Below are 27,119 nucleotides of genomic sequence, written 5' to 3'. Positions count from 1 at the left end.
TCTTAATGAACTGAATCCAAAGCAGTAAAGCCCTAGAGGGTGGAAGGCAGAGATTGGCAATCGAAGGGGGAAGGAGGTGGGGCCAGGGGAGGGCCTGGCTGCTAGCTGGCACATTTTGAGGTAGCACCTCCAAGGTCAGCAGCAGGTGGAGAATGTGCATGGCAGCAGGCTAGAGTGCGTGAGGTGGCTGATGGCACCAAGGGAATCCAGTGACTGGCAAGAGCAGAGCCCTCCTACCCATTAGCTGTCGGTCATTGGAACAACATCCTTTCCCAGGGACTCAGTTTCTCCCTTTGTAAAACCAAGGGTTTGGATGAAACCAGTTTCAGCTATCTGTGAGCAGTTTCCAATAGCTCAAAGATGGGCCAATGGTAGGCCAAGGGGATTGCATCAAGCCTTCCTCTTAACACTATCCCTTCCCCTTGGGTGATTTTTGTCTGTTTTCATCAACTCTCCAACCTGGCAAGAGTCATGCGAGGTCCTCTGACCCCGGTAGGCCTTCTCAGGTGCTGTGTACCCACTTTCCTTTCTGGAGCTCTTTTCCCCCACGTATACCAAGTGAGAAAGCACTCAATGTGTTTCTGGATTAAGTGGCCAGTGGGCAGGTGACTTGGGGCATTCTCTTGGGAGAAGACTGGTAGTGGTGGTAGGGTTTGTGGGGAGGGCAATCAAATTCACTTTGGGTCATTGATCCTTGCTGTGATCTGGGGCACGACCCCCAATACTAGAATGTTAGACCCGTTAACTTGGCCTCATTAAATCCAACAGAAGAGGGTCCTGAGGCACAGAGAAGGAAGGTGTTCTAGGTTATACAAGGAGTGTTTTTGGAGCCAACGCTTAGTGCCAGACCCTCTGTCTCCAACCACGGGGGTGGTGGGGTGGTGGTTCTTATTTCATGGTACCTCTAGCCGAGCTTAACGAGAGATCAATCTATTCTGTGTTTGGGGGCTGGATGATGTGGGAAAGAAAGATGAGAGTGGACCAGGATCCTCCATGGGGAGGTGGTGGGCGACAGACCAGAGCAGATGCCCCTGGGGCCCTTCCAATCTAGATAGGGGAGGCTAGACGATAACATCTAATGGAAGACGATGAAATAATCTGACATTTCTTCTAAGGGATGTAAAAATACGATCTCTCTCTAAATACATTTGCCCATGATCTTTGGCTTTGGTTTCTTCTTCTGAAGAGGAAGGGAGCTGGGCTAGATGGTCTCAAGGGCCCCTTCAGTGCCCTATGGTCTAAGGTTCCTCCCTTCTAGCTCAGTTAGTCTATGATTTAATTCGAGTTTCTTCCCCATGCTGTCTGATGTCATCGGGAAAGGAAAATGAGAAATCAATTCAGTCCCCAGTTTGATCGGGGGGTCCCAGAAGGCCGCCTCATCAGGCCACCAGAGCTCTCAAATCAGCACTCCTGCTGCCTTCATCACGTCTGGCTTTTTGTTTTCTGGAAAGTCTACGGTGAATCTAATCATTCAATGGGAAAGCGGAGCAGACCCAGGGGATTTACACAATCAAGTTGGAGGAGGGGGAAGCCACAGAGAGAGAAGTGCACACACACGAAATAGAACCTGGAACATTCACCGCAGCCAACTCAGACTCCTCTTTGTGAAAAGCATCAGGAGAAAAGGAGCCGAAAAGTAGTGGTCGGGGCCACGTTCCCCTCTCTTCTTCTCAAGTGGATTTAATGAGTGTGAACAGTGGCAGAAAGATAGGTTGATGGAATCATCCCAGCATCAGGGAAATAAAGAGATGGAAATTTCCCAGAAGCCTGCAGGCCTCTGGAACGGGCTCTTCTTCCCCATGACTACACCTCCCATCAGGGCCTGGCTATTGATTGCTACTTAGCGGAACAATTGACGATTTCCTTTCCCTGTTCATTTGGGAGTCGATGAGTTCCAGCTCATCCTGGCACAGTTAGTGGGCCTGCCTGTCTAGAGAGGTACAGGGGCTGCTCAACCACAGAGGGAGCGGAGCTGAGAATCCGGGGGCTGGAAGCAATTGGATTCAATCCTGGGAGGGGTCGGGAGTGGGAGTTGTGTCAGGAGACCTCAGTTCAAATTTTGTTGTGTGTTAACTGTAGGATCTCAGGCAAGTCCCTTCCCTTCCCTGGGCCTCAGTTTCATCTTCTGTAAAACAAGAAGGTTGGACTTCATGGCTTCTGAGGCCCTTCCCCACATCCCAATACTGTTTTCTCTGTCTAGATCCATCGGAAGGAGGCCAGCACATGCCTCCCAGGCAGAAGCTCTCGGGTACAGGAAAGGTTGGCTTCTTGCTCCCTCTCCCACCCTCTTCCTCCCAAAAAGACAGATGAAGTGCTAAAGGCTCTGATCTTTTTCATTTGGCAAATGAAGTTGAAATTAAGATGGGGTTGCTTCTGACAACCAGAAACATCTGGGAGCTGATGGGAGGGCACACAGGAAGATGGGGTTTCCCCTGCTGATTTCCAAGGTTGGCATCCACCAGGCCTGTCTCTGCTCGCCCTACAGTGAAATCCTAGGAAACCTCTGTGCGAATGGAAGCCCTGGGGCCATGGGCCACAGTCTCTGGGGCCTCGGGCTCCACCTGGACCCAGCTCTCAAGGACAATGGGGGCGTGGGACATTGTGGCCCTGACCCCCACATCCAGTCCTTCTTGTAGATGAGGCAGGAGGTTGGGGGCTTCCAGACACTCAGTGTCTAGTGGTACGGGCGATCTGAAGATAAGTGGGCCAGGGGACTGGGTTACCACTCAGTTTGGGTTTCTTTATCTGGAAAATGAGGGGGTTGAGACAAAGGTCCCTCCCTTCTCTGCATTCTCCATTTCAAGATCCCCTCGGTTCTGAGGCCCTTCTTAGCTTTGACCTTCTCTGTCCTAAGACCCATCCCTGGCCCTGGACATAACTAAACAGAGACAGATGAACTACCTGGAGGGCCTTTCCGCCTTGGCCCCTCACCCGTCCGCAGTGACCCAATGATGCTTCTCATGTTTTCTCTTTTGCAAAACCCAGCATTTTCTGTTCTAAAGTGCCCCCCAGCTCTGACAGTGCACACACCGAGGTCCCTCTCATTTCTGACCTTCAGTGTTCTAAGGTACCTTTGAGCTTTGGCATTCTAGGTCCTAAGACTTTTGCCAGCTTGGATCTTCTAGGTTCTAAGATCAGTATCAATTCTTACATTCTCTAAAGTCCCCACCAGAGATGAGATTCCACGTTTTGAAGTCCTTCTCAGCTTGGACATTCTGTATTCTACAAAGCCCTTCCAGCCCTGATACTGTATTTTCTAAGATTCTTCCCAATCTTGACATTCCCTTTTCTAAGTCCCTACCATGCTGATTTTCTACATTCGAGGTTCCTTTCCTCCTTTGATACTGTTTCTACATTCGATGCCCCCTCCAAGCTCAAGTAGTTCATGGCCTAAGATATCTTCTAGCTGACACTTCTTTGTTCTAGGGTCCTTTCCCCCTCCGAAATGCCAGGCTCTAAGGCTCCTTCCAGCTCTGATAGTCTCTATTCTGTGTTCTAAGGTCCTTCTCAATGCAAACGTTTTGTTGGCTCTTTGGTTCAATGGTAGCGCCAGCTGCCCCCTCCCTGGGAGGGATGGCCTCCCTCTCCCATCTGGGTAATGTTATTCTATGGCCTGTCAGGTTGGACAGCTCTGGGCTGTGAGATGAATTTGTAATGCCATTACTCCTGGTTCTTTTTTGTGGTTACAAGTACAAAACACTAAATAATGCAGCCCAACACGTACCTCATAGGTAGCTGCCTTCAATGGACTTGGCATTGCAAGTCTCTTTTTCTAACACAAATCGTGACAGCACATTCAAGTCACACGTGGTCTTCTAAAAGAACTCCCCTGAACAGTCCTTCTCATGCAGAGAAACCAGACTCCTCAATTGTACCCCAGATCAGCTCGGGCTCTTGGACCTTTCTGTCTTGTACGTCACGCCATATCCTGGCATGCCTGTTCGTCCTCCTTTCTCTAACATTCTTCAAGGCTCTGCCCTCAAAAGTCACAGAATTAGCAAGGCCCCCAGAGGCTTTCTAATCCAACCCATACCATACCCCAAAGCAATCTTCACTATAACATGCTTGACGAACCTCTCGGAGAGGGACCCATCATCTTTGTAGGCAGCCCATCTATCCCTTTGGGACAACTCTAACTATTAGGAAGTTTATCCTGATTTGAAGCCTAACATGTCTAATTCCTTCACTCATATGATGTCATATGGCATGGCCTAATGACTGTTCTTCATTCTGGCTGCCCTTCTCCTGGCTCCCTCTTGCTTAGCAATATCCTTCTTGAGCTGCGGCCCCCAGAACTAAAGGCAGCTGCAGTCTGACTGGGGCAGTGGGCACAAGGACCAATCAAGAAGCCAATACTTCAAGTTAGTTTTCTTGACTGCTCTTGTATTGTGGATTCAGAATGAGTTTACCGTCGACTCAACGGTTTTGATCTTTCTCAGACCAATGGAATCCTTCCAGGAGGAGCTCCCTCCTCAGTTCCATCTTTCTCAGGACTTAGGAGGAAAAGCATTTCAGATCCGTCTGTCAAACATTTGTGATAATGCCTACTGAGCGTACAACATTGTACAAAGCCTGTAGGGAGATACGTGACGGTTTATACCTTATGGAACTCATAAGCTAGTAGGGAGATAGGATGAAGGGAAGGAGAACGACATCACTCCCATGTTATAACATGAGGTGCCTTAAAAGAGGTACAAATTAGATTCGTCTCCAAGGAAGAGGAGTTACTGAGAGGGATGTGATCAGGGAAGACTTCCTTCCCATAGGAGATGGCTTTGAACTGGGTTTGAACAGAGGGGCAGAGATTCAGCTAGGTGGGATAAGGACCCAAACGGGGTCATGGAAAGTCTGATATGACCGAAATGACTTGACAATAGCTCCAATAGGCAAAAGAAGAGAGGCCATGGTGCGGACCAAAGGGATACAGGAAGGTCACAGTAGGCAGAGATTGGAAAAGCATTGTGCCTATCTGGGGAACATCAAGGAATCTAGTATGAGTGAGGAAAGTGATATGGACTTAATGCTGAAAATGGAAGATAGTACCAGATTATGGAGGGCCTTGAATGTTAGGCAGAATGGATCAAACTTTACCCAGGGTGACAATAGGGAGACACTAAAATATCTGGGCAAAGGACACACACCTGGAGGTCATGCATAAACAAGATGAAGTGGGCAATGTAAGAAGGAATGGTGAGTCAGAGAGGGTTGAGGGAGAAAGTGAGTCGTTACTCAGATATATGCTATCCAAGAAAACCCTACCACTGCCTACCCTCTGGGTTCTTGTTCAGTCGTGTTAGACTCTTTGTGACCTCATATTTTGGGTTTGCTTAGCAAAGATACTGGAGTAGTTGGCCATTTCCATCTGCAGCTCATTTTCCAGATGGAACGGAGTCAAACAAAGTGAAGTGACTCACCCAGGGTCACACAGCTAAGAAGTGTCTGAGGCCACATTTGATCCTAGGATCTCCTGGGTGCAGGCCTGCTCTTCTATTCACTAAGCCACCTAGCTACCCCCATCTAAGTCAGTTTCTATATGAATTTGATACCATTGCTCTAGAACACAGCTGAGGTCATGGGGTAGTAGTCTGAGGTCTGTCAATATGGAGCAAGTCACCCAATATGGCAAAACTAAGCCATGGCTGCAGATCCAAGGCTCTTAGAAATCTCAGAAAATCAAGAACTGTGGAACGAACGCCAGTGGAACACATGCCCAATTTCCATGAGAGCCAGAGAGCAGGATTTAAATAGACACATGCGGATTGTCTGTGAAGGCCTGTGTGGTCCGCCCAGCTATTATATATGCATATTTAAGGGGCCTGGAGAAACTCCCAGAGAGCTGAGAAGTTAGCTAGCGAGACTGACCCCAACCGCTTGGTTTACACTCACAATCACAGAATTTGAGAGTTGGGCAACAGGACCTCAGGGACTGCCTAATTCAAACCACACAGGAAGACTCTGCACCATGACAGTCTTGATAAAGTGGCTGCCCAGCCTCTGCCAGAAAGTCTCCAATGAAGAGGAGTCTGCCACCTTCAGAGGAAGCTCTGAACACTTGGGGACAGTTTTATTGGTCCTGAAGCTTTTCAAGATCAAACCAGGAGCAGCTAGAATGCTCAGTAGTTAAGAGAGCCAAGCCTGGAGATGGGAGATCCTGGATTCAAGTCTGGCTTTAAGACACTTCCTAGCTAGGTGACCCTGGGCGAGTCACTTAACTCTAGTTGCCTAGCCTTTACTGCTCTTCTGCCTTAGACTCCTTACCAAGTATTGATAGAAGGTAAGGGTTTATACGAAAAAAAATTTAATTAAAAAAAAAAGAGAGAGAGAGATTAGGCCATCAGTTGCTCGTGGTTCTACATTCTGGGGCTAAAGAGAACAAATTGAATCCCTCCATGTGTTAAGAGTCCTGTAGATCAGTTCAAGAGAACTCTCCTGTTCCCCTCACGTCATTTCTTCCCCAAGTTAAACATGCCCAGTTCCTTCAACCTATTGTCAGATGGCAAGAAATCTTTTGTCCTCTGGTCACTCTCCAGTGTATTTCCAGCCTTTCCTAAATAATGGTGCTCAGAAATGGACAAAATGCTTTATGATCCAATGATAGCACAGTAAAGGGGGCTGTCACCTCCTTATTCCTCTTGTGATGTAGCCCAAGAAAACAATAGCTTTTTTGGCCCCCGCACCACACTGTAGACTTGATCTGAGCTGGAGGTCCACTCTGACCCTGCAGATTATTTACAGACCGGGTCCTAACTTGCTCTACCTCCCTTGTCCTCTACTTGGAGCCCAAGTGAACGACTTTCTCATCTATCCATCATGTATTTCAGCATATTAGATTCAGCCCAATGCTCTGGCCTGTCAAGATCCTTATGGATCCTGACTCTGAAATCTGGTGTCGGCTCTCTCCCTCCCAGCTAGCTGTGTGTCATCTGCTGCTCTGATAGGTGAACCATCTGCACCTCAGTCTGAGTCATTAAAAAGAATGCTAAATGGCCCGGGACCAAGCACAGATCTCTGAGGCACGCTATTGGAGGCCTCTTATGTGGCTGCCATCAATATCGATGGATCGGCACATTTCAATATTGTCTAACCTAGAGGAGTCCCGTTGGCCACCTGCATAGGAGAACTGGATTCAGATGTCACTGGGAAATGTTTCACCAAGTAAGGAAAAATACAAAACAATATAGAAGATGTTAATTTGTGGTTTTCTAAGTCATTATGTGGCCTGCAGGGATTTGTTTCTATTTAAGTTTGCGGCCACTCCTCTAGTACACATCTTCTCCCAGACTGCTCCCCTCCATGGGAAGTGGCTTGTCTAAGTCACATTTGGGTCCTAGACCTAGAGGTGGAAGGGACCTCCGAGGCATCTAGTCCAAGCATCTCATTCTTGCAGGGGAACAAATAGAGGCCCAGGACTTGCCCAAGGTCACGAGACAATATTGGATGTAAAGCTGGAAGGGACTTCCGAAGCCATGTTGGCCAATCTCCTCATTTTCCAGAGGAGTAAACCAAGGCCCAGGGAGGAAAAGGAACTGGTCCCAAAGTCACAATCACCACAGATTGGGATTTGAACCTGGGTCCCGAGGTTCTTTCTGAAGCCCAGCTCTGGAATGAAATAACCCTATGACAAAAGATGACTTAAGATTTAGGAGATCTGGGTCTGGATCTCATTCTCATACTTCTTAGCTGTGTGACCCTGGGGAAGTCACTTCTCAGTGCTGGGGGATAAATACAGGTCCCCAGAGAGAAAGTCATGATGACGACACGGCCTCTTTCTCCCCATTATTAGCCGTCCCATCCCTCCTTCTCTTAGGCCACATTTCCATTGCCTTTCTCCTATTTCTGCCTTTGGACAGACAGCCCAAGGGCCGATCCCCGACTATTACCTCCCAGTCCAAGACCGAGGCCTGCCACTGGGCAATCTTGTCAATGTTCTCCAGACGCCTCTTCCTCTCGTTGATCTGCTGGGTCACGTTCCTCATGACGGCGAGGGCTGCTGCAACATACCTGTAGTCACTTTGGAGACACAAGAGGGAGAAGGCACATGAAGTCATGTCAGCGGGGGGTGTGGGCAGGAGAAGGAGGGGAAGTGCTGGCTTTGGGATGCCCAGGGGGCCCTGTCACAGCTGGGAGGAACTCGGAGTCACAGAATGACAGAGCAATAAGGAGCCTTAAAGCACCCAACATCAGAGCTGCAAGGGGCCTGGGAGCAAGGTCATTTGGAGCAGAAGGAGACCTTAGAACAGGGGATGGCAAAGCTGGAAGGGCTTTAGAACAATGAAGGTCAGAGATGAGAGGCTGGGAGGGCCCATGGAACAGAGAACATCAGAGCTGGGAGAGGCCTTAGAACCGCGAATGTCAGAGCTAAGGAGGCACTTCTTGGGCTATCTAGTACAATTCCCATCATCTTACAGATGAAGCAGCTGAAACCAGGAGAAACTATGGTAGTAAGTTGGAAAGAAAGGAGGCACCTTCCTAATCCCTGACCCCAGAAAAGAAGAAGGGGGCAGGCAACATGAAGAACAATTGTCCCCATTTCTCCTGCTGCCTGACACTCTTCTAGAACGTCTCAGGTGACTATCCTCGGCCAGAAGAGAGCCAGATCTAAAGTCCTTCCCAGTTTGGATATTCTAAGTTCTAATGAACCTCTGAGAGGGGCCATTCTGTGCTCGAAGGTCTCTGCCAGTCTAGATATTCCCTGTTCACTGTTTTAAGGTCCCTGCATGCAAGGGCAAAAAACAAATCACAAAGTTCACTGGTTGCATCTGCAGGTCTCCTATCCTGGCTCAGTGAGGTTAAAGGTGACTTAAAGAGGGCTCTTCCCAAAGAGGGTCAGGTGGCTCAGTGGATGGAGAGCCAGGCCCAGATATGGGAGGTCCTGAGTTCAAATCTAGCATCAGATACTTCCTAGTGAGAAGATTAAATTTAACTCTCCCCTGATTGTGAAAATGAAATTAATTCCCCTGCCCATTTTTAGATTTAATCACCAAAGGTGTAAACACCCCATTCACACTTGGGTGGGGGAGGTCTGTGACCCATGTGTCTGATAGTGGGTGACGAATCAGAATCGACTGACTGCCTCCTGGGCAGTCCTAAAGCAAAGCTTCAACTGTAATTGGTAGACATAAAATTAGGGAAGTGACACAAAAGAAAGTGTCTTTAAAAAGGAGAGACAACTTCCTGAGTGCAGTTTTACTTGGAGTTGAACTTCCTGTGAGAGACAGTTCTTCATTCTTTGGAGTTGAGACTGGAGAAGAGTCTGCTGACTGGACCCGACACCCTGTTCCTGGTGAGGCTATTCTTAAATCTCTTCCTTTGGACTGACACGTGGTGAGTGAAAAGGCCGACTCCTTTCCTGGATTTTCTGAAGAGCCTCAGGAGAGACCTACCTCTTGAGAGAGGCTCCCTGCATCCCCAGGTCCTCGGCTACAAGAGCCGAGGCCTCTCTGGCTAAGTACTAAACTCCCCTGCCTGGTTTTGAGACGGGTTGGAGTAAATGACTTAGTACTTAGGCTAGATATCTTACCCTATCCTCTCTCTGATTTCCTACTTCATTCTTTCTATATTTTGTAAATAACTCTCTTTGGAATAAATTAAATTTCTGGCGACCCTATTTTAAATATTATCCAGACCAACCTTTTAAATAAATAACCCCTTTTTCCCTTACACTAGCTAGGTGACCCTGGTCAAGTCATTGCCTAGCCCTTCCTGCTCTTCTGCCTTGGAACTGATACTTTGTATTGATTCTAAGATGGAAGGTAAAGGCTTTCTAAAAATCCTAGCTGTATGATCCTGGGTAAGTCACTTGAGCTCCACTGCCTACCACTCTTTTGCTTTGGAACCAATACTCAGTATTGATTCTGAGCTGGAAGGTAAGGGTTTTAAAAAAGAGGGCTCTACCCAATGAGTGCAGTCCCTGGGCTCTCCCAGGCTGGTACCATTTTGAAGACTGCTCTGGCACAGATTTGAGCTTCCTGAGGCTCAGGCTAGCTGCTGACACCCAACCCTGTCCCCCTGGGGTGGGGACATTTAATGAAGAGGCCACAAAACCAAGCCCTGGGCTCTGGGCTGCCCTTTCTGCATCTGGAGGGGCTTTATGGGAGGACACAGGTGTGTGAAATCTCAACTGAGCAGAAGGGAGGGCTGGGATGGTTATAGCTGGAGGAAGTTCTTGCAGCCCCAGAAGCCACTGAGAGTTAAAACTTGACTGATAGGCGGTGGAAGACAGCTCCCAAGAGCCCCTGGGGCCTTCTGCAGCTGGCCCCCAAGTCTCAGCCACTCACTCTCTCACCACCACAGGTCACTGGCGAGGGAAGGCGTCTGTGTCCAGCATTCCTTCTTGCTGGATTCTGCTTCCTTCCCTAACTCAACCCACATGCTGGGAACGAATGTCACCCCCACCCTAATCTGCTTCCTCTGTAATCACTATAGCAACCAAAACATCTGGATTTTCTCAGCCGATCTTGGAACAGGGATGCCTTGTGGGCGGCCAGTCCTGTGAAGGCCAGAAGGTGTAGATGTGGTCTGAAGGCCTGGGATTCTGCCCTGAGGTTCCCACTGATTGGCCTGAGGAAGCATCTGCCCCACATTATCCCCCCAAATCAGTTTCTAAATATAAGCTGCTCCCCCTCACCTGTTTTTTTCCTACAGGTTGGAAAAAAGTGGACAAACACATGGGACTTCTAGGTGAGGAAACAGAGGCTGACTTCTCCTTCCCCTTAGCTAAGCTCTTTGTCCTGGGGCCACTAAGCAGATTGATGGACCCCTTGGGTAAAATTTGCTCCCCGGTGGCAGGGCTCAGCCCCAGGCTCTACTCTACTGATCTCCTCCACTTGGGTGCCCTCTGGGACTTTGCTGTTCCTTATGTCTGAACACACCTCTAGTAGGGAACACGCTTTCTCCTTGGGCTTTCCAAAGTGCCCACTTGGTCTACACCCTGCAGCAGAGGATCCTGGGTAACTTACTGCAGGCTCTGAGCCCCCTGCCTGATGTCATTCCAGCCAGCCATCAGGACTCCTGAGCCTGGGTACCTGTACTTAGCCTCCGGCCCTTCCACAGCACAAAATACTGATGGTCTTCTCTTTGCTAGGGAGATGGGCATTGCATTGGACTACCCTAATGTGCCACTTCCCGTCCCTAGACTAAAGCTCCGGGATTTCTCCCAACAGAATGGCAACACCTTAAGGGCAGGGATTGTTCTCTTTCTGTCTCCCTATCTATCCCTAGCCTAGTGTGGTGCCTGGCACAGAAAAGGCACTTGCTAAGTGGCACGTACAACTGGCTCATTGCCCCTTTAATGGGATATTTACATGCCCTCCTTCACTTGTTTTTCAGTCATGTCTCACTCTCTGTGACTCCAACTGGGATGCTCTTGGCAAAGATACTGGAGTATTTGCCATTTCCTTCTCTGGCTCATTTTGCAGATGAAGAAACTGAGGCAAACAAGGTGAAGTGACTCACCCAGGGTCACACAGCTAGGAAGTATCTGAGGTCAGATTTTGTGACCTCATTTTGGGTTTTCTTGGTAGAGATACTGGAGAATTTGCCATTTCCTTCTCTGGCTCATTTTATAGATGAAAAAAAACCGAGGCAAAGAGAATGAGGTGACTTGCCCAGGGTCACACAGCTAGGAAATTTCTGTGGCTGGATTTGACTGCAGGCACAGTGCTCTATCCAAGGTAGTGTCATCAAGATGCTAGGATGGTTTCATGTGCTTAGACTAAACTATACACTCCCTAAGGCACCCTGAATTGAGCAGCCAGAGCCTTGAGCAGAAAGCAGCAAATCTGGGACCATAATCAGCCTCGTGAGTAGGGATCATAGAGAATTGTAGCCTCAACCCTGCCACCAACTCCCAGGCTGTTTGTGCCTCAGTGTTTTCCTCTGTCAAACAAAGGGCTTGTGTTGGGGCCAGATGGTCACTGCCGGTGCTCTGCTGGGCCAAGGGGGCCTCCTGAAACCTCAGGCTTCCACTGGAAGGTGCCAGACCCTTCTTAATAAACACATCCATAAGATCTTAGATCAAGAGATAGAAAGGACTTTGGAAGCCATAAGGTCCAATTCTGCCATTTTATAGATGAAGAAACTGAGGCCCATGTAGGGGAAAGGACTTTAAAAGTCCAGACAATGAGTTCCTAAGGCAGGATTTGAACACAGGTCTTTCAAACTTCAAGTCCAACGCCCTAAGGAGGGTCCCAGGATCAGAGGATGGAGAGACCTCAGGGGCTAGCTAGGCCAATCCTAGTTCATCTAACAGAGAAGAAAATTGAGGGCAAATGTTTCTGCCCCGGTGCTCTGATTGATTGAATAAGACTGAGCTAACTCTGTTTGACCAGGTTCCATGACAGACCCTCAGGCAGGAGCCCAGGCCTGATCCAGGCTAATGCCTCTGCTGCACAATTCCATAAACCATTGGCTTTCTGATGGCTTCTCCATCCACCCCAGGGAGAATGTGAACAAGCCGCCATTTGCTTGGGCATGGAGCAAGAGAGGGAAGAGAGAAGGAGAGGGAGAGAGACAGAGAGAGAAGGAAGGGAGGAACAAATATTGACAGAGAATGGAGGGAGGGAGAAGAGATAAAGACAGAGAGGAAGAGAGGAGAGGGAGAGAAAAGACAAACAGAAATAAAGAAAGATACACAGAGAGATAGAGACAGAGAGAGAAAGAGAGAGGGCGAGAGAGAGAGAAAGAGAGAGGGAGAGAGAGAGAGAGAGAGGGGGGGGGGGGAGGGAGAGAGAGAGAAGGAGAGGAGAGAGAGGAAGAAAGAGAGAGAGAAGGAGAGGAGAGAGACAGAGAGAGAGAAAGAGGGAGGGAGGGAGAGAGAGAGAGAGAGAGAGAGAGAGAGAGAGAGAGAGAGAGAGAGAGAGAGAGAGAGAGAGAGAGAGAATGATAACTAGAAAGAGCCAGAGAGACCAAAACCAAAAAAGATGATAACTTTAGGGGGAAGAAAAAGAGATAGAGAGGCAGAGGTAAATAGAGGCAGAAATAGAGAATGATAGAGGGAGCCAAAGACCAAGACCAGAAAAGATCATAACAACTTCAAGGGGAAGAGCTGAAGGAAAATGGGGAACTTACTTGTATCAAAAGCAAAAGAAAACCAAAAAGCCTTCCAAGGAAAGGATTGGCAAGAGACTGGAGAACTTAGAACATGCAATGGCAGAGGTAGCCTACGGAACCTTTGAGATGATCTGGGTCCAGCCTATCCTATAGAGAAGCTGGGGCCCAGAAAAGGCCATGCAGCCAATGGAAGAGGGCTGGATCCAGGAGCCTCCCTCAGCTCTTTTGACTCGTAGGCCCATGGTTTCTCCCCCACCATGTTGCCCACTTGAGGAGAAAGAGCCCCAGAGTGGAGGCAAGAGCCTCACTTCTCACTGAAAGAGAAGGCACGTTGTGGATGAACACAGGTTCTTGGCCACCTTCTGGCTCTGTTCAAGAGATGGAGGTGTGCTGGAATCTGCAGCCTAATGAGCTCTCTGCTTGGGTGGGAGGCAGAGGGAGGCTGGGCCTCAGTGGGTCTGGTTCTGTGCAGAGAAGTCCCAGGCAGGTCACATGGTCAGCAGGCTTCTGGAGCACTGACACCGTCATGGGGATGAGTCCCACGTGAGGGCCGGGGCTGGCTGGGAGAAGCCGAGGATGGAAGCAGCAAACTATTCCAGCTCCTTCACGTAAACCAAATCTCAGAGGCCTTCAACGTCCAGTGCCGAAAGGCAGCCCAGAGGAAATGGGCCCAAAGCAAAGCGGGCAGTGGGCCTAATGAGAATCAGACAGGAGGCCGAGGGAGAAGAGAAACACCTCCCTCCCCCTTGGCTTGTTTAGTCTGGGCTGATTAGCTCAGCTCCGAGTGGACTGGAGGACTGCACTAACAAGGCCAAGGTTACAGACTTGATCCCATGTACTCAACGAGTACCAGAGCTAGGAGGGGCCTCAGAACACACCACTGCACAGCTAGGAGGAGCTTTAGAATGCGCCCTCAGGGACAGAGGGGGACTGTGATGGAGCTAGGAGGGCCTTAAGGACCTAGTGTGTCAGATCTATGAGCAGAACTCTAGAGGGTGAAATATCAGGAATGGGAATAACCTTAGAACAGGGAGTGTCAGAGGTGGGAGGGGCTTAGAACAGGAAGTGTCAATGCAGGGAGGGGCCTCAGGACAGGGAGTGTCAGAGGTGGGAGGGGCTTAGAACAGGAAGTGTCAGAGCTGGGAGGGGCCTCAGGACAGGGAATGTCAGAGCTGGGAGGGGCTTCAGAACAGGGAGAGTCAATGCTGGGAGGGGCTTAGAACACAGAATATCATAGCAGGGAGGGGCCTTAGAACAGAAAAAGAAAAATTGAAAGACCCAACCAACTCCCTCCTTTTATAGAAAAGGAAAATAAGACTGGTAGTTAAAGTGACTTGCCCCAGGTTACACTAGGACCCTAAATCTAGGGCTAAAAAGGCCTCAAGGGCTATTGTTCATATAACAGGTAATATGAAGGATGGAAGCAATAATACTACTCATGCTTATACTGTACTTTTCTCAAGTACTTTCATATTCTTTGATTTGATCTTCCCAAGTCCTCAGTAGTGCAGGCAGTATGTACATGATGATACCCATTTCTCTCAGGAAGAAACAAACTCAGAAAGGAAGATCTACTTGGCCAAGGTCTCTCAGCCAATGTCAAAAAAGTGTCCTTTTGAGAAAAGTGTCCCACATTGTACCCTGAGTGTGAGCAGGGCTTCCAGCCCATTGACCCCCATTAGGCCACCAACCTGCACAGGCCAGGCAGCTTACCTGTGGTCCTGGGCTGTGTACTTCAGGAGTTCTGCCAGCTGTAGTGGATATTTGCAGATTTTCTGCACTGGGGTCAGGAGGAAGCCATCAATGGCAATGTCAATCATTTGCTGTAGCAGGCGGCAAGCTTCAAAGAAGTGCTGGTAGCGGCCATCTTTCATCAACTTGGAGAGCTCCATGCATGCGTCCAGGTGATTGTTACAATATTCCGAATAGATCCAAAAGCCATCTTGCTGCAGGAGAAAGAAACAAGGCAAGGGGAGGAGGTGACATGAGGCATAGGCTCTTGGATTAGTGTGTCACGAAGGGATCTTAGAGGCCAATTAGTACAATCACCTTCAATTACAGGAGGGGGAAAATGAGGCTTCAGGGAGGGGACTTGTTCATTATTCTTTATACTACAGCATGAGTTCTTCTTCTTAACTAGGGGTCCCTGAAGTTGCTGTAAAACCATTTGATGGCTATATTTTCAAATAACTGGTTTCCTTTGTAATCCTAGATATCTTGCTTTATTCATTTAACGATATTATTCTGGGAAGAGACCCACAGGCTTCCCCAGACTGCCAATGGGCCCACGGTACAAAATGTAAAGAAGGACTACAGTGTGGCAGCCTTCTGCAATCAGAAGTCTTCTGCTAGACTTGAGATCCCATCTCTTTTTCCCCTAAACCATTACCCTCCATCTTAGAATCAATACTGTGTATTCCAAGATCTTCCATCTCCAGGCCTGGCTCTCTTATCCACTGAGCTACCCAGCTGCCCCTTGAGATCCCATTAATTAAAATTCTAGATGTGAGACTGTCCTTCTTTGCTAGACTCAATTTTCTCATAGCATCTACACTATCCTCAAAAGCTGTGATGACTCCCAAGCTGTTCACTTTGGGACTCCTTGAGAGGAGAGCTAGGGGGCAGCCTGGTGGCTCAGTGGATAGAGAGCCAGGCGTAGATATGGGAGGTCCTGGGTTCCAATCTGGTCTCAGACACTTCCCAGCTGGATGACCCTGGGCAAGTCACTCAACCCCTCATTGCCTAGCCCTACCGCTCCTCTGCCTTGGAATCCATATACAGTATTGATTCTAAGATGGAAGGTAATGATTCAAAAAGAGTACAGGGAAGCACCTCATTTGGGGTTAGAGGCATTGGGTTCAAATCCTTGTTCTATAAATTACTAACTGTGGTTACCTGGGCCAAATCCCTTTCCCTATCTCTGGGTCTCAGTTTCCTTCTCTGTAAAATGAGCGGTTTGAACAAGATGATACCTGAAGACCTTTCTAGCTGGAACATTCTATGATCTAAGGCAAAGGCACCCAAATCACTGTCTACCATTCTTGAGTGGCCCACAACACTGGAAAACACCATTAGGAAATGTTGAGCAGAATCATAAAAACACCAAATAAGTGGAGAATGTTCATTTGTGGTTTTCAAAGTCAATATGAAGGCTGCAGGGATCAGTTCTGAGCATGACAGTGTCTCAGTCATTTGGAGAAAATATTCCATGGCCAAGCTCATTGAAATATCAAGGCAATCAGAGGGTCACGGGCTCCTGCTCCTAGGTCTAGAGCTGTGAGGGAATTTGGACAGTCTAGTCCTACACCATTGTATTTTACAAGGAAGGAAACTGAGGCCTAGGGAGGGGAATCTTATTTCCACCTCCTTTCCCACTTAGGTCTTCTTTTTCCCCCAAACCCCTACTTTCTATCTTAGTAATAACTCTGAGGCAAGGGGGAAGAAGTAGGCAATCAGGGCTAAGTGACTTTCCCAGGGTAATACAGTTAGGAAGTATTTGAGGCCAGTTTTGAACCCAGGTCCTCCCAATTTCATGCTTGTTCCCCTATCGACTGTGCTATCTCATCTTCTGCCTTAGTATCAATTCTAGGACAGATGAGCAGGAAAGGCTAGGCAATTCGGGTTAAGTGACTTGCCCAGGGTGACTCAGCCAGGTCTGAGGCCAGAATTGAACCCAGATCCTCCTGATTCCAGGGTTGGTGCTCTATCCACTGTGCTACCCAGTCCGTCCCCCCCCCCCCCGTCTTCTGATTCTAAAGAGTCCTTTTCAATCCCATGCTGCCAATGATTATGTGAAGAAAACATCATTTGGGTGATAGAAACCTCCTCATTTAAGCCCGCCAGTCTCCCTGCCTGGCCTTTGGGTTTAAGTGCCCTAAGAACCCAGAGCTCCTATGGCACAGCATTTGCGGTGTCCTCTTTGCCCAAGAGGCTTCTGGTCTCTACCCTCCTAATTCACATGCTGATGGAGACTGGCTCTACCTCTCTTTAAGGGTAGAAATATTCTAGTTTTGCCTCACACTAGCCAGTAGACCAATGAATTAAGAAGCATTTATGAGGCCCCTACTGTATGCTAGGCATGGGGGCTGTCAATGATTACCACTAGTAGTGGACTGGACAAGGGAGGGGAGCTCTAGGAGAAAGAAGGCAAGTTGGGATTGGGAAAAGCAAGTTCAAAACTGCAAGGGAACCAAGGCTAAGGGCTAGGTGGGGGCAGAAAGGCTAAACTGCCGTGGCCCAAGGGGTGAGGGACGTCACCACATATTGAGGGGAGTGGAGGCCACTGGCAAACCACTCATCTCCTGCAATTCCTCCAGCCAAGAGGGCCTTCTGGGATGGTGAAGTCAAGCCGTCCCCCAAGGCTCTCCTAGTTCCTGTGCTTCCGCAGGCTCATGGGGAGTCTAGACGCCCTCCTGTCTAGCTACCACCTCAAAATGAGGAGATCCAGGGAGGCTACCCAGGCTGTAACTGGGCCCAAGTTAAAACAGCTCTTCCATCTCCACCAAGGAAGAGGCCTAAAGCCAAGAGGCCCCCCGTGGTCATTCAGAATTTAGGCTGATTCAGTCGCTTCCAGATTGAGGAAAGAAGGAAGGAGGAGCAAGGTGGAAGTCAGAAAGGGATAGGGGAAGGAACAATGGCTCTAGAGTATGAGGAAGTGGGTTCGCATCACACTTTGAATGCTTCCTGCTTCTGTGAATTGGGCAAAATTACTAAGTCTTCCTGGGGCTTGTTGCCCTCTAGAAAATGATGGAGGTCAGGCGAAATGGGCCTCTTTCAAATTTAGAATCTAAGATTATAGATTCCAGAGGTAGAAGGGACCTTAGAGACCATATAAAATCATGCCCACATTTATAGGAGGAAACCGAGGCCCAGTGACTTGCCCAGGTGACCCAGCAAGTGTCAAGAGATAGAATGTGAACTCAGGTCTTTCTGACTCCAAGCCAAGTGCTCCAGCCAATGGACCTCGGCAATCATCTCGATTCCCATCCATTTCCACCCCTCCCTTCCCCCCTTAGACCGTTAAACACCAGAGGCCTCCCTGCAAAGGGGTGAATGACTCCCTAAGTGTTTGTCCCTCCAGACCTTAATCTGGTCCCACTTCCCATAGCCTGTCCACCTACAGGTGCTCAGGGTGGACAGCCTCAAGGACAAAGCCATTAAGTGAGTTACCATCAAACAGGGCCTGCTCAAGCCTAATGGAAGCTCTATGGGGGTTACGGGCAACGTTGGGTCTTGGAAACAATTTGATCCCTTCTGTTAGCTCGATGCAAGTGGCTACAATGATGCCTTCTTCAAATTGTTGTGAAGGTGCCCACTAGGGGCGAGGGACTGATTGGGACAGATGGTGGTCTTCCCCCAGTGGTCTGAAGAAGGACAGATGAAGTCTGGGGGAGTTTAGGGTTTGGGGAGAAGACTCAAGATTCCTGATTCCCTCTAGGGCTCTGTTACACGGTCTCAGCTGGAAGGGACCTTCGTAGAACTGTGGTCCAACTACATTCTTTTTTTAGTTAAGGAAACTGAGGTATAGAGAAGTTATCCAACGGGCACAGGGTCACACAGCAGCCACTATGCCAGGCTGTTTCAACTATGGCCTCATTTGACAGAAAAACATAGGTCGAGGGCATAGAAGCGACTTGCCTGAAGTTACAAGGCCAATGGGGAAAAGAGCGAGGAAATGAGACCAGTCTTCACCTACATTCTTCTCATCCCCAACATGGTTGGGCTCAAGCTTGACCACTTGCTATTGCCTTCAGCTAGGGAGGTGTGAATGCAGCCTAGGAGTCAGTTTGGCCTGGCCTTTCAAGCAGCCTGCCTCTCCCACCTCCCTCCACCCAGCCCAAGGCCAGCAGGCCCAAAGAGACTCACGTGCTCCAGGAAGCAGGGCCCGATCTCACTGAGGTGTGGGTCCTCATTATTATACTGCTTCTCCAAGTCACGTACAAAGCCCATCTGAAACCGGTAGATGTCTTCGATATTGCCAAAGATCACTTTCAGCTGCTCATCGCTGAACATGTCCCGTCTCTTTCGGCACTGTTTCAAGTAACCCTGCAAGGGAGGGAAGGAAGGCTACAATGACAAGGGGCTACCCAGGGAGAGCCAACCCACTGAACTCTGTAGCAAGCCAGACTCCATCCCAGAATCCATCCAGTTGAATCTCTGTAATTAAAAAACAATGGACTTCAGACACTTCATAGCTGTGTGACCCTGGGAAAGTCACTCGACCCCATTGCCTAGCCCTTACTGTTATTCTGCCTTAGAAACAATATACCATATTGATCCTAAGATGGAAGGTAGGAGGTAAAAAAATGGAGGGTAGAGCCAAGATAGCAGATTAGGTATAGCGTCTCAGCTGAACTCTCCCAATATTCTCTTCTAAGTAACTGTAAAATAATGCCTCAAATCAAATTTTGGAGAGGCAGAGCCAACAAAGGGTCAGGGTGATACATTTTTCTTATACCAGAAGACAATAAAGGGTGTCAGACAATAGTTCAGAAAGAGATTATAGAGGGCCCTTTGCTGGCACTGGGAATACCTGGCATCTCTATAGTCCATATGCAATTCTAAGCCATAATTCTAGGGCAAAGAGGAGCACTAGCAGTTGGTCATAAGGCATCAAGGGCCCCTTTTGGGTAAAGATCAGTGTGGACCAAAAGAACAGTGACCATAGCTCTCACTCAGATTACACCACCACAGAAGCACCAAAAACTTGCAGACTTCTAGAACAAACTCTGAAAACAATAGCATGAGTGGAAGCTAATGTCTTCATAAAGCATCAAGAAACAATTAAACAAAGTAAAAAGAAGGACAAATTGAAGAAAATGTGAACTATCTCATTGGAAAAACAACTGACTTGGCAAAGAGATGGAGGAGAAATAATTTAAGAATTATTGGACTACTTGAAAGCTACCATCAAAGAAATCGAGTTCCAAGAAATTACCAAGGAAAATGCCCTGATATCTTAGATCCAGAGAGTAAAATTGAAATTGTAGGAATCTACCAATCACCTCCTGAAAGAAATCTCAAAATGAAAACTCTCAGTAATATTATAGCAACATTCCAGAGCACCCAGGTCAAGAAGAAAACACTGCAAGCAGTCAGAAAGAAACAATTCAAATATCATGGAGTCACAGTCAGGATCACAGTAGATTTGGAAGCTTCCACATTAAAGGAGCAGAGAGTTTGAACTATAATATTCCAGAAGACAAGGGAGCTAAGATTGCAACCAAGAATAAACTATACAGCAAAACTGAGTGTAATTCTTCAGGAGAAAAAATTTATATTTAATGAAATTAGGGATTTTCATGCATCCCTAATGAAAAGACCAGAGCTAAATAGAAAATGTGACATTCAAACTCAAGACACAATAAAAGCATAAAAAGGTAAATAAGAAAGAGTGATCAGAAAGGGAATTTAATAAAGTTAAACTATTTAAATTCCTATATGGATAGATGATATATATTACTCCTAAGAACTTCATCATTAGTAGAGCAGTTAAAAGGAAGTTACATAGAAGACATGGGTATAGGTCAATTATGCTGGAAATATCTCCAAATAAAATGAAGGGGTGAGAAAGAGAGATGCATTGGGAAAAGAAAGAAGGGAGAAGTAGAAGGGGGAAATTTCTCTTATAAAAGCAAGCAAGGAAGAGCTTTCACAGTAGAGGGAGGGGTGGCAAAGCTTGAACCTCACTCTCATTGGAATTGGTTCAAAGAGGAACATAATATTCAGTTATGTATAGAAAACTTACCCAATGAGGAAATAAGAAGGGAAGGGGCTAGAAGAAAGGGAAGGGATGATGAAAGGGAGGTAGCCTTTAGAAGCAAAATAGACTTTTGAGGAGGGAGAGGATAAAGGGGTGGAGGTAAGGGGGAGGAAACAGAAGAAAATGGCACGGAGGGAAATACATAGTTAGTAAATATGACTGTGAATGTAAAAGGGATGCGTTCACCCATAAAATGGAAGTTGCTAGCAAAATCAATTAGAAACCAGAACCCAACATCTTGTTTACAAGAGACAGACATGAAAGAGTTAAAATATAGAGTTAAAATAAAGGGCTGGAGCAGAATCTAATATGCTTGATCTGAAGTATAAAAAGAAGGGATAGCAATCATGATCTCAGACAAAGCAAAAGTAAAAATAGACCTAATTAAAAGAGATAATCAAGGAAACTACATTATGCTAAAAGATATCAGACAATGAGATGATATTGAAAATTTTTATGTCTGTTTGATAAAAGCCTCATTTCTCATATATTGAGATAGAAATGATTCTAAATTATAAAAAATACAAGCCATTCACCCATTGATAAATGGTCAAAAGGATATAAACTGGTAGTTTTCAGAAGAAATCAAAGCTATCTATAGTCATGGAAAAAATGCTCGAAATCACTACTGATTAGAGAAATGCAAATTAAAACTCCGAGGTACCACTTCATATTTATCAGAAATGACAAAGGCTACAGGGGATGAGGGAAAAATAGGTACATTAATGAAGTCCAACTATTCTGGACTTTATTGGGAAATATGCCCAAAGGTCTATTCTATAATACTGTGACTACCTTTTGACCAGCAGTCCCACTACTAGTTCTGTATCCCAGACATAAAAGAAAAAGGAAAAGGATCTATTTGTGCAAAAATATTAAAAGCAGTTCTTTTTGTGGTAGCAAAGAATTGGAAATTAAGGGGTTGCCATTACTTAGCCCATACGTCTCTTCCGCCTTGGAACCAATGAACAGTATTGATTCTGAGATGGAAATAAAGAAAGAATAGACAAGGGGGGTCTTTTAGAAAAACATGGCAAGACCTATGTGCACTGATGGAAAGGGAAGTTAGACAAACTGGGAGATCATTGTATACAGTAACAGCAATGTCATAATGGTGATCAACTGAGAAAAACTTTGTTACTTTGATCAATACAATGATCCAAGACAATTTCAAAGGTCTCAGGAAGAAAAAAATGCTCTCTCTCCCTCCAGAGAGAACTGATGAACTCTGAGTGCAATTTGAAGTCTAATTTTCTCTATTTTTCTTCCTTTTTAAATACGGCTAATTTGGAAATTGGTTTTACATGATTTCACATGTATAATTGATAGATTACTTGCCTTCTCAGTGGGTGTGTGAGAGGAAGAGAGGGAATTTAGAATTCAAAAATTTAAAAAGAATGTTAAAAAAACAAAACCAATAACCAACCTGTGATTTCATCAGTACAGGGAATTCCTGGTGAAAAAGCTCCCTATACCAATGCAGCTCAATGAGTCTTCTGTCATTTAGAATCATAGAAAGGTGCCTTGGGATCTGGTTATTACAAGCTGGAGAGTGTTAGAGAAGCAGGAGTTGTTTATCCATTGGCTAGCTAGAAAGAAAGAAGCTGAGATCTGGAATAGGAGGCAGTTTGGGGAGAGAGGGAAAAACATCTAGATTCGGTGTCAGGGAATTGGGGGAATGGGTCATCGTGTCTGCCCTCGGGTCCAGGATACCCTAATGAATGACACAAGCCTAGCTGAGCACCCGTATCACAGGATTTCAAGGTTACAAGTAAAAAAACAAGGCAGGGTTTAAACTGGGGCATATTGGCTCCAAGTGTAATTCTCCTCCTAGAAAGGTGTGTGGATGAAGGCCAATGCCAGGAAGTTGGGGGGAAGAAAAGAGCCCCCCAGAACAGAACTGTGGTTTTCAGAGTCAGATTCCTGAAGAAGCCCTTAGCTTATCTTTTTGCCTGAGAGGTCACACTGGAAAAGCAGAGTTCCAAGGCCCAAGGTGAACTTGTATGTTTGCCCCTGGCAAGGCTAATTCTTCTTCTCTCTAATTTCCAAATGGGGAAGATGAGGCACAGAGAATAATGATAATTAATATATTACTATAAAAAGGGTTTTTCTTCCACCTCTTATCTCCATAAAGAGGAGGAAATCAAGGACTGAGGAAGCTAGGTTTTATTACCAAGGTAACACCTAGTCTCGGTAGGGCCAACACTAGAACCCATGTCTCCTGGCTCTTTCCACCATAACACACTGCCTCCAGGAAATGAAAATGTCTTGTTCAAGGTATGAGAGAAAGGTAGAGCTGCTGAATACTCTCAGATTCTCCCATTCAGGAGGTCACTGCACCTATGGGGCACTCCTTGGCTTACCTCACATATGTCTTTGAGGTGCTTGATATAGTGGCGCTCAGTGCTCATGATCTCATTGATGACATTGGCCCGCATCTGGTCCCGGTTCTGCAGTGATCTGCCCAGGCAGAGGCAGTCGGCATTGGGGTCCAGGTGTCCATTCTGTACCTCACTGGTCCCTTCTTCCACACCGTCTTCCTGGTTCACCCACAGCTAGGAGAAGAAAAAAGGAGCAAGAATGAACAAAAAAGATAGACTGTCACTATTTTCTAAGGAATTTTAACTGAAATAAATCAACCACCACAAATTGAAGGCCAAAAGGGACTAGGAAACTCCTCACTTAGAAAATACTTCATCACCCTGCAAGAGATGTGGAAGTGAAGTTCAGTGTTAGTTTAGAAAGACAAACACTTGTAAAATCTAACAGAAGATGATGGAAGAGTATTAGCAGTATTGCCTTATTTATTTTATTTTTATTTTTAAAAAGCCCTTACCTCCCCATCTTAGAATCCATACTGTGTATTGGTTCAAGGCAGAAGAACAGTAAGGAGTAGGGAATGGAGGTTAAGTGACTTGCCCAGGGTCACCCAGCTAGGAAGTGTCTAAAGCCACATTTGAACCCAGGACATCCCATCTCTAGGTGTGGCTCTCTGTCCACTGAGCCACCTAGCTGCTCCTACTAGTATCAATTCTAAGACATAAGAGTGTCAAGGGGCTAGTCAGTTGAGGTTAAGTGATTGCCTTAAAAACAGCAAGCAGTGGAGGGAAAAACTAATTTTCATAAAGCTTGGCAAGAAACCCAATTATGATCCCATGAACTGGTTTCAATCAGATTATACCAAACATTAGGAGCATCTGGGTAGCTCAGTAGATAGAGCACTGGGTTTAAAGTCGGGAAGACTTGACTTAAAATCTAGCCTCAGAAACTTCCTAGCTGTGTGACTCTGGGCAAGTCACTTAACCTCTGACTAAAAATCACTGCTTTGTTCCAGTGGAGGGGCTTTTCATAGTACAATGAAACTATGAGGTATACACTAAGCTATAGCAAACTATGTAGCGCCTCTGGGAGGGGAAATTGCAAAATGTCAGAAGACAATGGGCACAGATGATTTCTACACATAATTGAAATAATAATAATAATAATAACATAGAAAACTATGAGCCGGACTGTGAAGGGTTAGCTAAGATGGACAGGTCCTAGTGGAGAGTTCTGACAAAAAGGTGAAGGAAATGGTGAGCCACTCCAGGATCTTGGCCAAGAAAAGCCCATGGAGGTCCATGGAGGGGTCCCAAAAAGTTGAATCCAACTGAAATGACTGAGCAACGCACAAAAATATACTCATCACTGAAGGGTGGGCCTAAAGGTCAAAGAAAAGATGAAAAACAGAGATCTGTCAAGATTTCTCCAGCAAACCATTTTCTCTAACAATAGCAATAGGACTCATCCATGTGCACTTTAACATTACAGCCCTTAATGTGCTATGTGGGAAATCAAAATGGTCCTGAGGAAACAAAGATGTGGAAAGGGCAGCTGGGTTAGGCCACAGAAACACAGAGGTTCATGCTGGCAGTGGTGTAATTTTGAGTTCCTTGAGGGACTGATCTGAAAGGGGCAAGGATAGCAGATACTTGGGGTAGGGGAGGTGAAATGGACCTTATTACTCCCGAAAAAAGAAGCCGTAGACCCACGTGTCTACTTTGCCAACTTAATCTAATCCCAAAGAGAAGAATCAACACAAATACCGAAGGTAAGTCAATGATATTTCTCACTTTCATGGCTCACCAACTGGAGATGGCCATTACAAATGGTGACTTGATTTCTCTCCTCTGTCCTTAACTCTCTACAGAAATCTGCTTCCCAATGTCATTGTTCAGCTGAAGTTTTTCTCGAACACTACCAGTGATCTCCTGATGGCCACATCTACTGACCTTTTCTCAGTCCTTATCTTTCTTGACATCTGTGCAACCAATGAACACCCTCTTCTCCTTGACTTCCCCCATTTCAATGTGTTTTCAATGACAGAATTGAAGAGGTGGCTGGGGATGCTGTGGATAGAGGGATGGTCCTAGAGTCTTCCCGACTCTGAATTGAACCACAGACTTGGGCACTTATTATCTCTGTGGCTCTGGGCTAGTCACTAAACCTCCCTTGGTCACAGTTTCCTTATCTGTAAAATGAGAATAATAATAGAATCTACCTCCCAAGATGGTGGTGAGGATGTGCTTTGGAAAACCTTAAAGCTTTTTAGAACTTTAGGTGTCATCATCCTCATTATGATTACTATGCTCCTCAGACTCTTCTCCTACTTCGCCACACACCGTCTTGGTCCCCTTTACAGGATATCTTCATCCACTAAAGGCAGATACCCCCCAGAGTTCTGTCCTGGGTCCTTTTTTCTTCCCCCTCCATAACGACTTTACCTGGTGATCTCATCAGCTCCCATGCATCCAGTGATCACCTCTGTTGATCATTCTCAAATCTACCTGGCCAACTCCTAACCTCTTGAGCCCTAATCTCCAACTCCCCACTGGAAATGTCCAACTAGATTGTCCCCATCTCATCTGAAATTTGCCATTACCCAAGATAATCACTGTCTTCTGGTCTCCTTGCCATTTTTTCTCTGTCCTGGTACTGTGGAGGACACCACCATCTTCCTGGTCACGCAGACTGGCAACTTGGGTATCATCTTCAACTCTTCACATTCTAATGTCTTTCTCCACACCCCCAGACCTGATCTTTTGCTGAGTCCTATCGATTTTGCCTTTGTGACAAACGAATATGCTCCCTTCTCTCCTCTGCCACTGCACCACCCTAGGTTACCCTCAGTCTAGCTTAGCCAGCTTATAAATGCGCATTCACCTCCCCTCACCCCTCTACTCTGTGACTTAGCAGTCAAGCTCCTCAAAGAGCCCTGGAGAGGAGGGCAGGGAAGCCCCTTCTCCATCATGATGGCCACTATGCCAAAGTCCAAGGTAATTTGTATTGTTGGCCAATCCAGAGACTCAGAAGATAAGCAAAAGGACGCCCTGCTAATAGACAGACCAATGCCAGGAGAGGCAAAAGACCATGTTCCCTCTCATGGAGTTATCGCTAGCTTTAGGTCTGCATACCGTTACAAGCAAATGATATCAATGACCAGACATCTTCGACATTCTGCAGGGAGAGAAGGGAAAAAAAAGGCTGTAAGATAAGATGAGGGGGCCGGACTAGCTGGCCTCCGACGGCTCTCCATCTCTAATGCTCTGATTAGTCAGATCTCTGTGCTTTTTAAAGTCTCCCAGATTAATGATGTTTTCAAGCTAGTGGAGCCAAGAAATTGCTTGAAGCAACAAGATATAAAATAATCTCACCAAACAACAAAAACAAATTCCAGGATGAAATCACAGCAAGGCAAGGTTTAGTACACACAACTGCAAAAGCCATATGATATTTGGGAAACAAACTACCAATGTACACTACACCACACTTCTAGATCTAGAGTTATATGATGAGTCTTCAAGAAACAAGCCACTTAAATAACTGGAGGGATATTCAGTGCTCATGGTTGGGCCATGCTAATAGAATCAACATCATCAGGAATGTTCTTAATATGGGTACAAACAGAGGGCGACTACGGGAACTGAGAGCCAGGCCTAGAAAAGGGAGGGGTCCTGGGTTAAAATCTGGCTCAGGCATTTCCTAGCTGTGTGACTGTGGGCAAGTAAGTCACTTAAGCCCTGTTGCCCAGCCCTATCTTAGAACGGATACATAGCACTCTTCTAAGACAGAAGATAAGGGTTTAATATACTCTCTGTATTTTGGTGAGGACCCCTGATTCCATCAGTTTTCCTCAACTATGTAGCTCAGCACTTACTCTCAACTCTGTAAGGAGCTTGTGAACTTGACTCTTACAATGCTTTGCTAACTAGTTCAATATAACTGGCCTCCTTTGCAATCCGACGTAGTTTATGCATTTAAAAACATT

General features: G+C 46.6%; 1 protein-coding gene across 10 annotated transcripts in view; it reads right to left on the bottom strand.

Moving 5' to 3' along the window:
- Positions 1 to 27,119, bottom strand: part of ARHGEF9 (Cdc42 guanine nucleotide exchange factor 9) — a 288,936-nt gene that overhangs the window by 30,387 nt on the left and 231,430 nt on the right. For all 10 annotated transcript variants that reach the window (XM_056808819.1, XM_056808820.1, XM_056808818.1 and 7 more), the window contains 4 exons: positions 23,176 to 23,367; positions 18,916 to 19,095; positions 14,764 to 14,996; positions 7,881 to 8,010 (listed from right to left, as the gene is read on the bottom strand). In XM_056808819.1, the coding sequence (XP_056664797.1) occupies positions 7,881 to 8,010; positions 14,764 to 14,996; positions 18,916 to 19,095; positions 23,176 to 23,367 (735 nt within the window). The remainder of the gene's footprint in view (positions 1 to 7,880; positions 8,011 to 14,763; positions 14,997 to 18,915; positions 19,096 to 23,175; positions 23,368 to 27,119) is intronic.

Source organism: Monodelphis domestica, chromosome X (assembly GCF_027887165.1).
Source record: "Monodelphis domestica isolate mMonDom1 chromosome X, mMonDom1.pri, whole genome shotgun sequence".
NCBI classification, from domain to species: Eukaryota; Metazoa; Chordata; class Mammalia; order Didelphimorphia; family Didelphidae; genus Monodelphis; species Monodelphis domestica.
The sequence above is the reverse complement of the archived record's forward strand: the minus strand, read 5'-3'. Positions and strand labels throughout refer to the sequence as shown.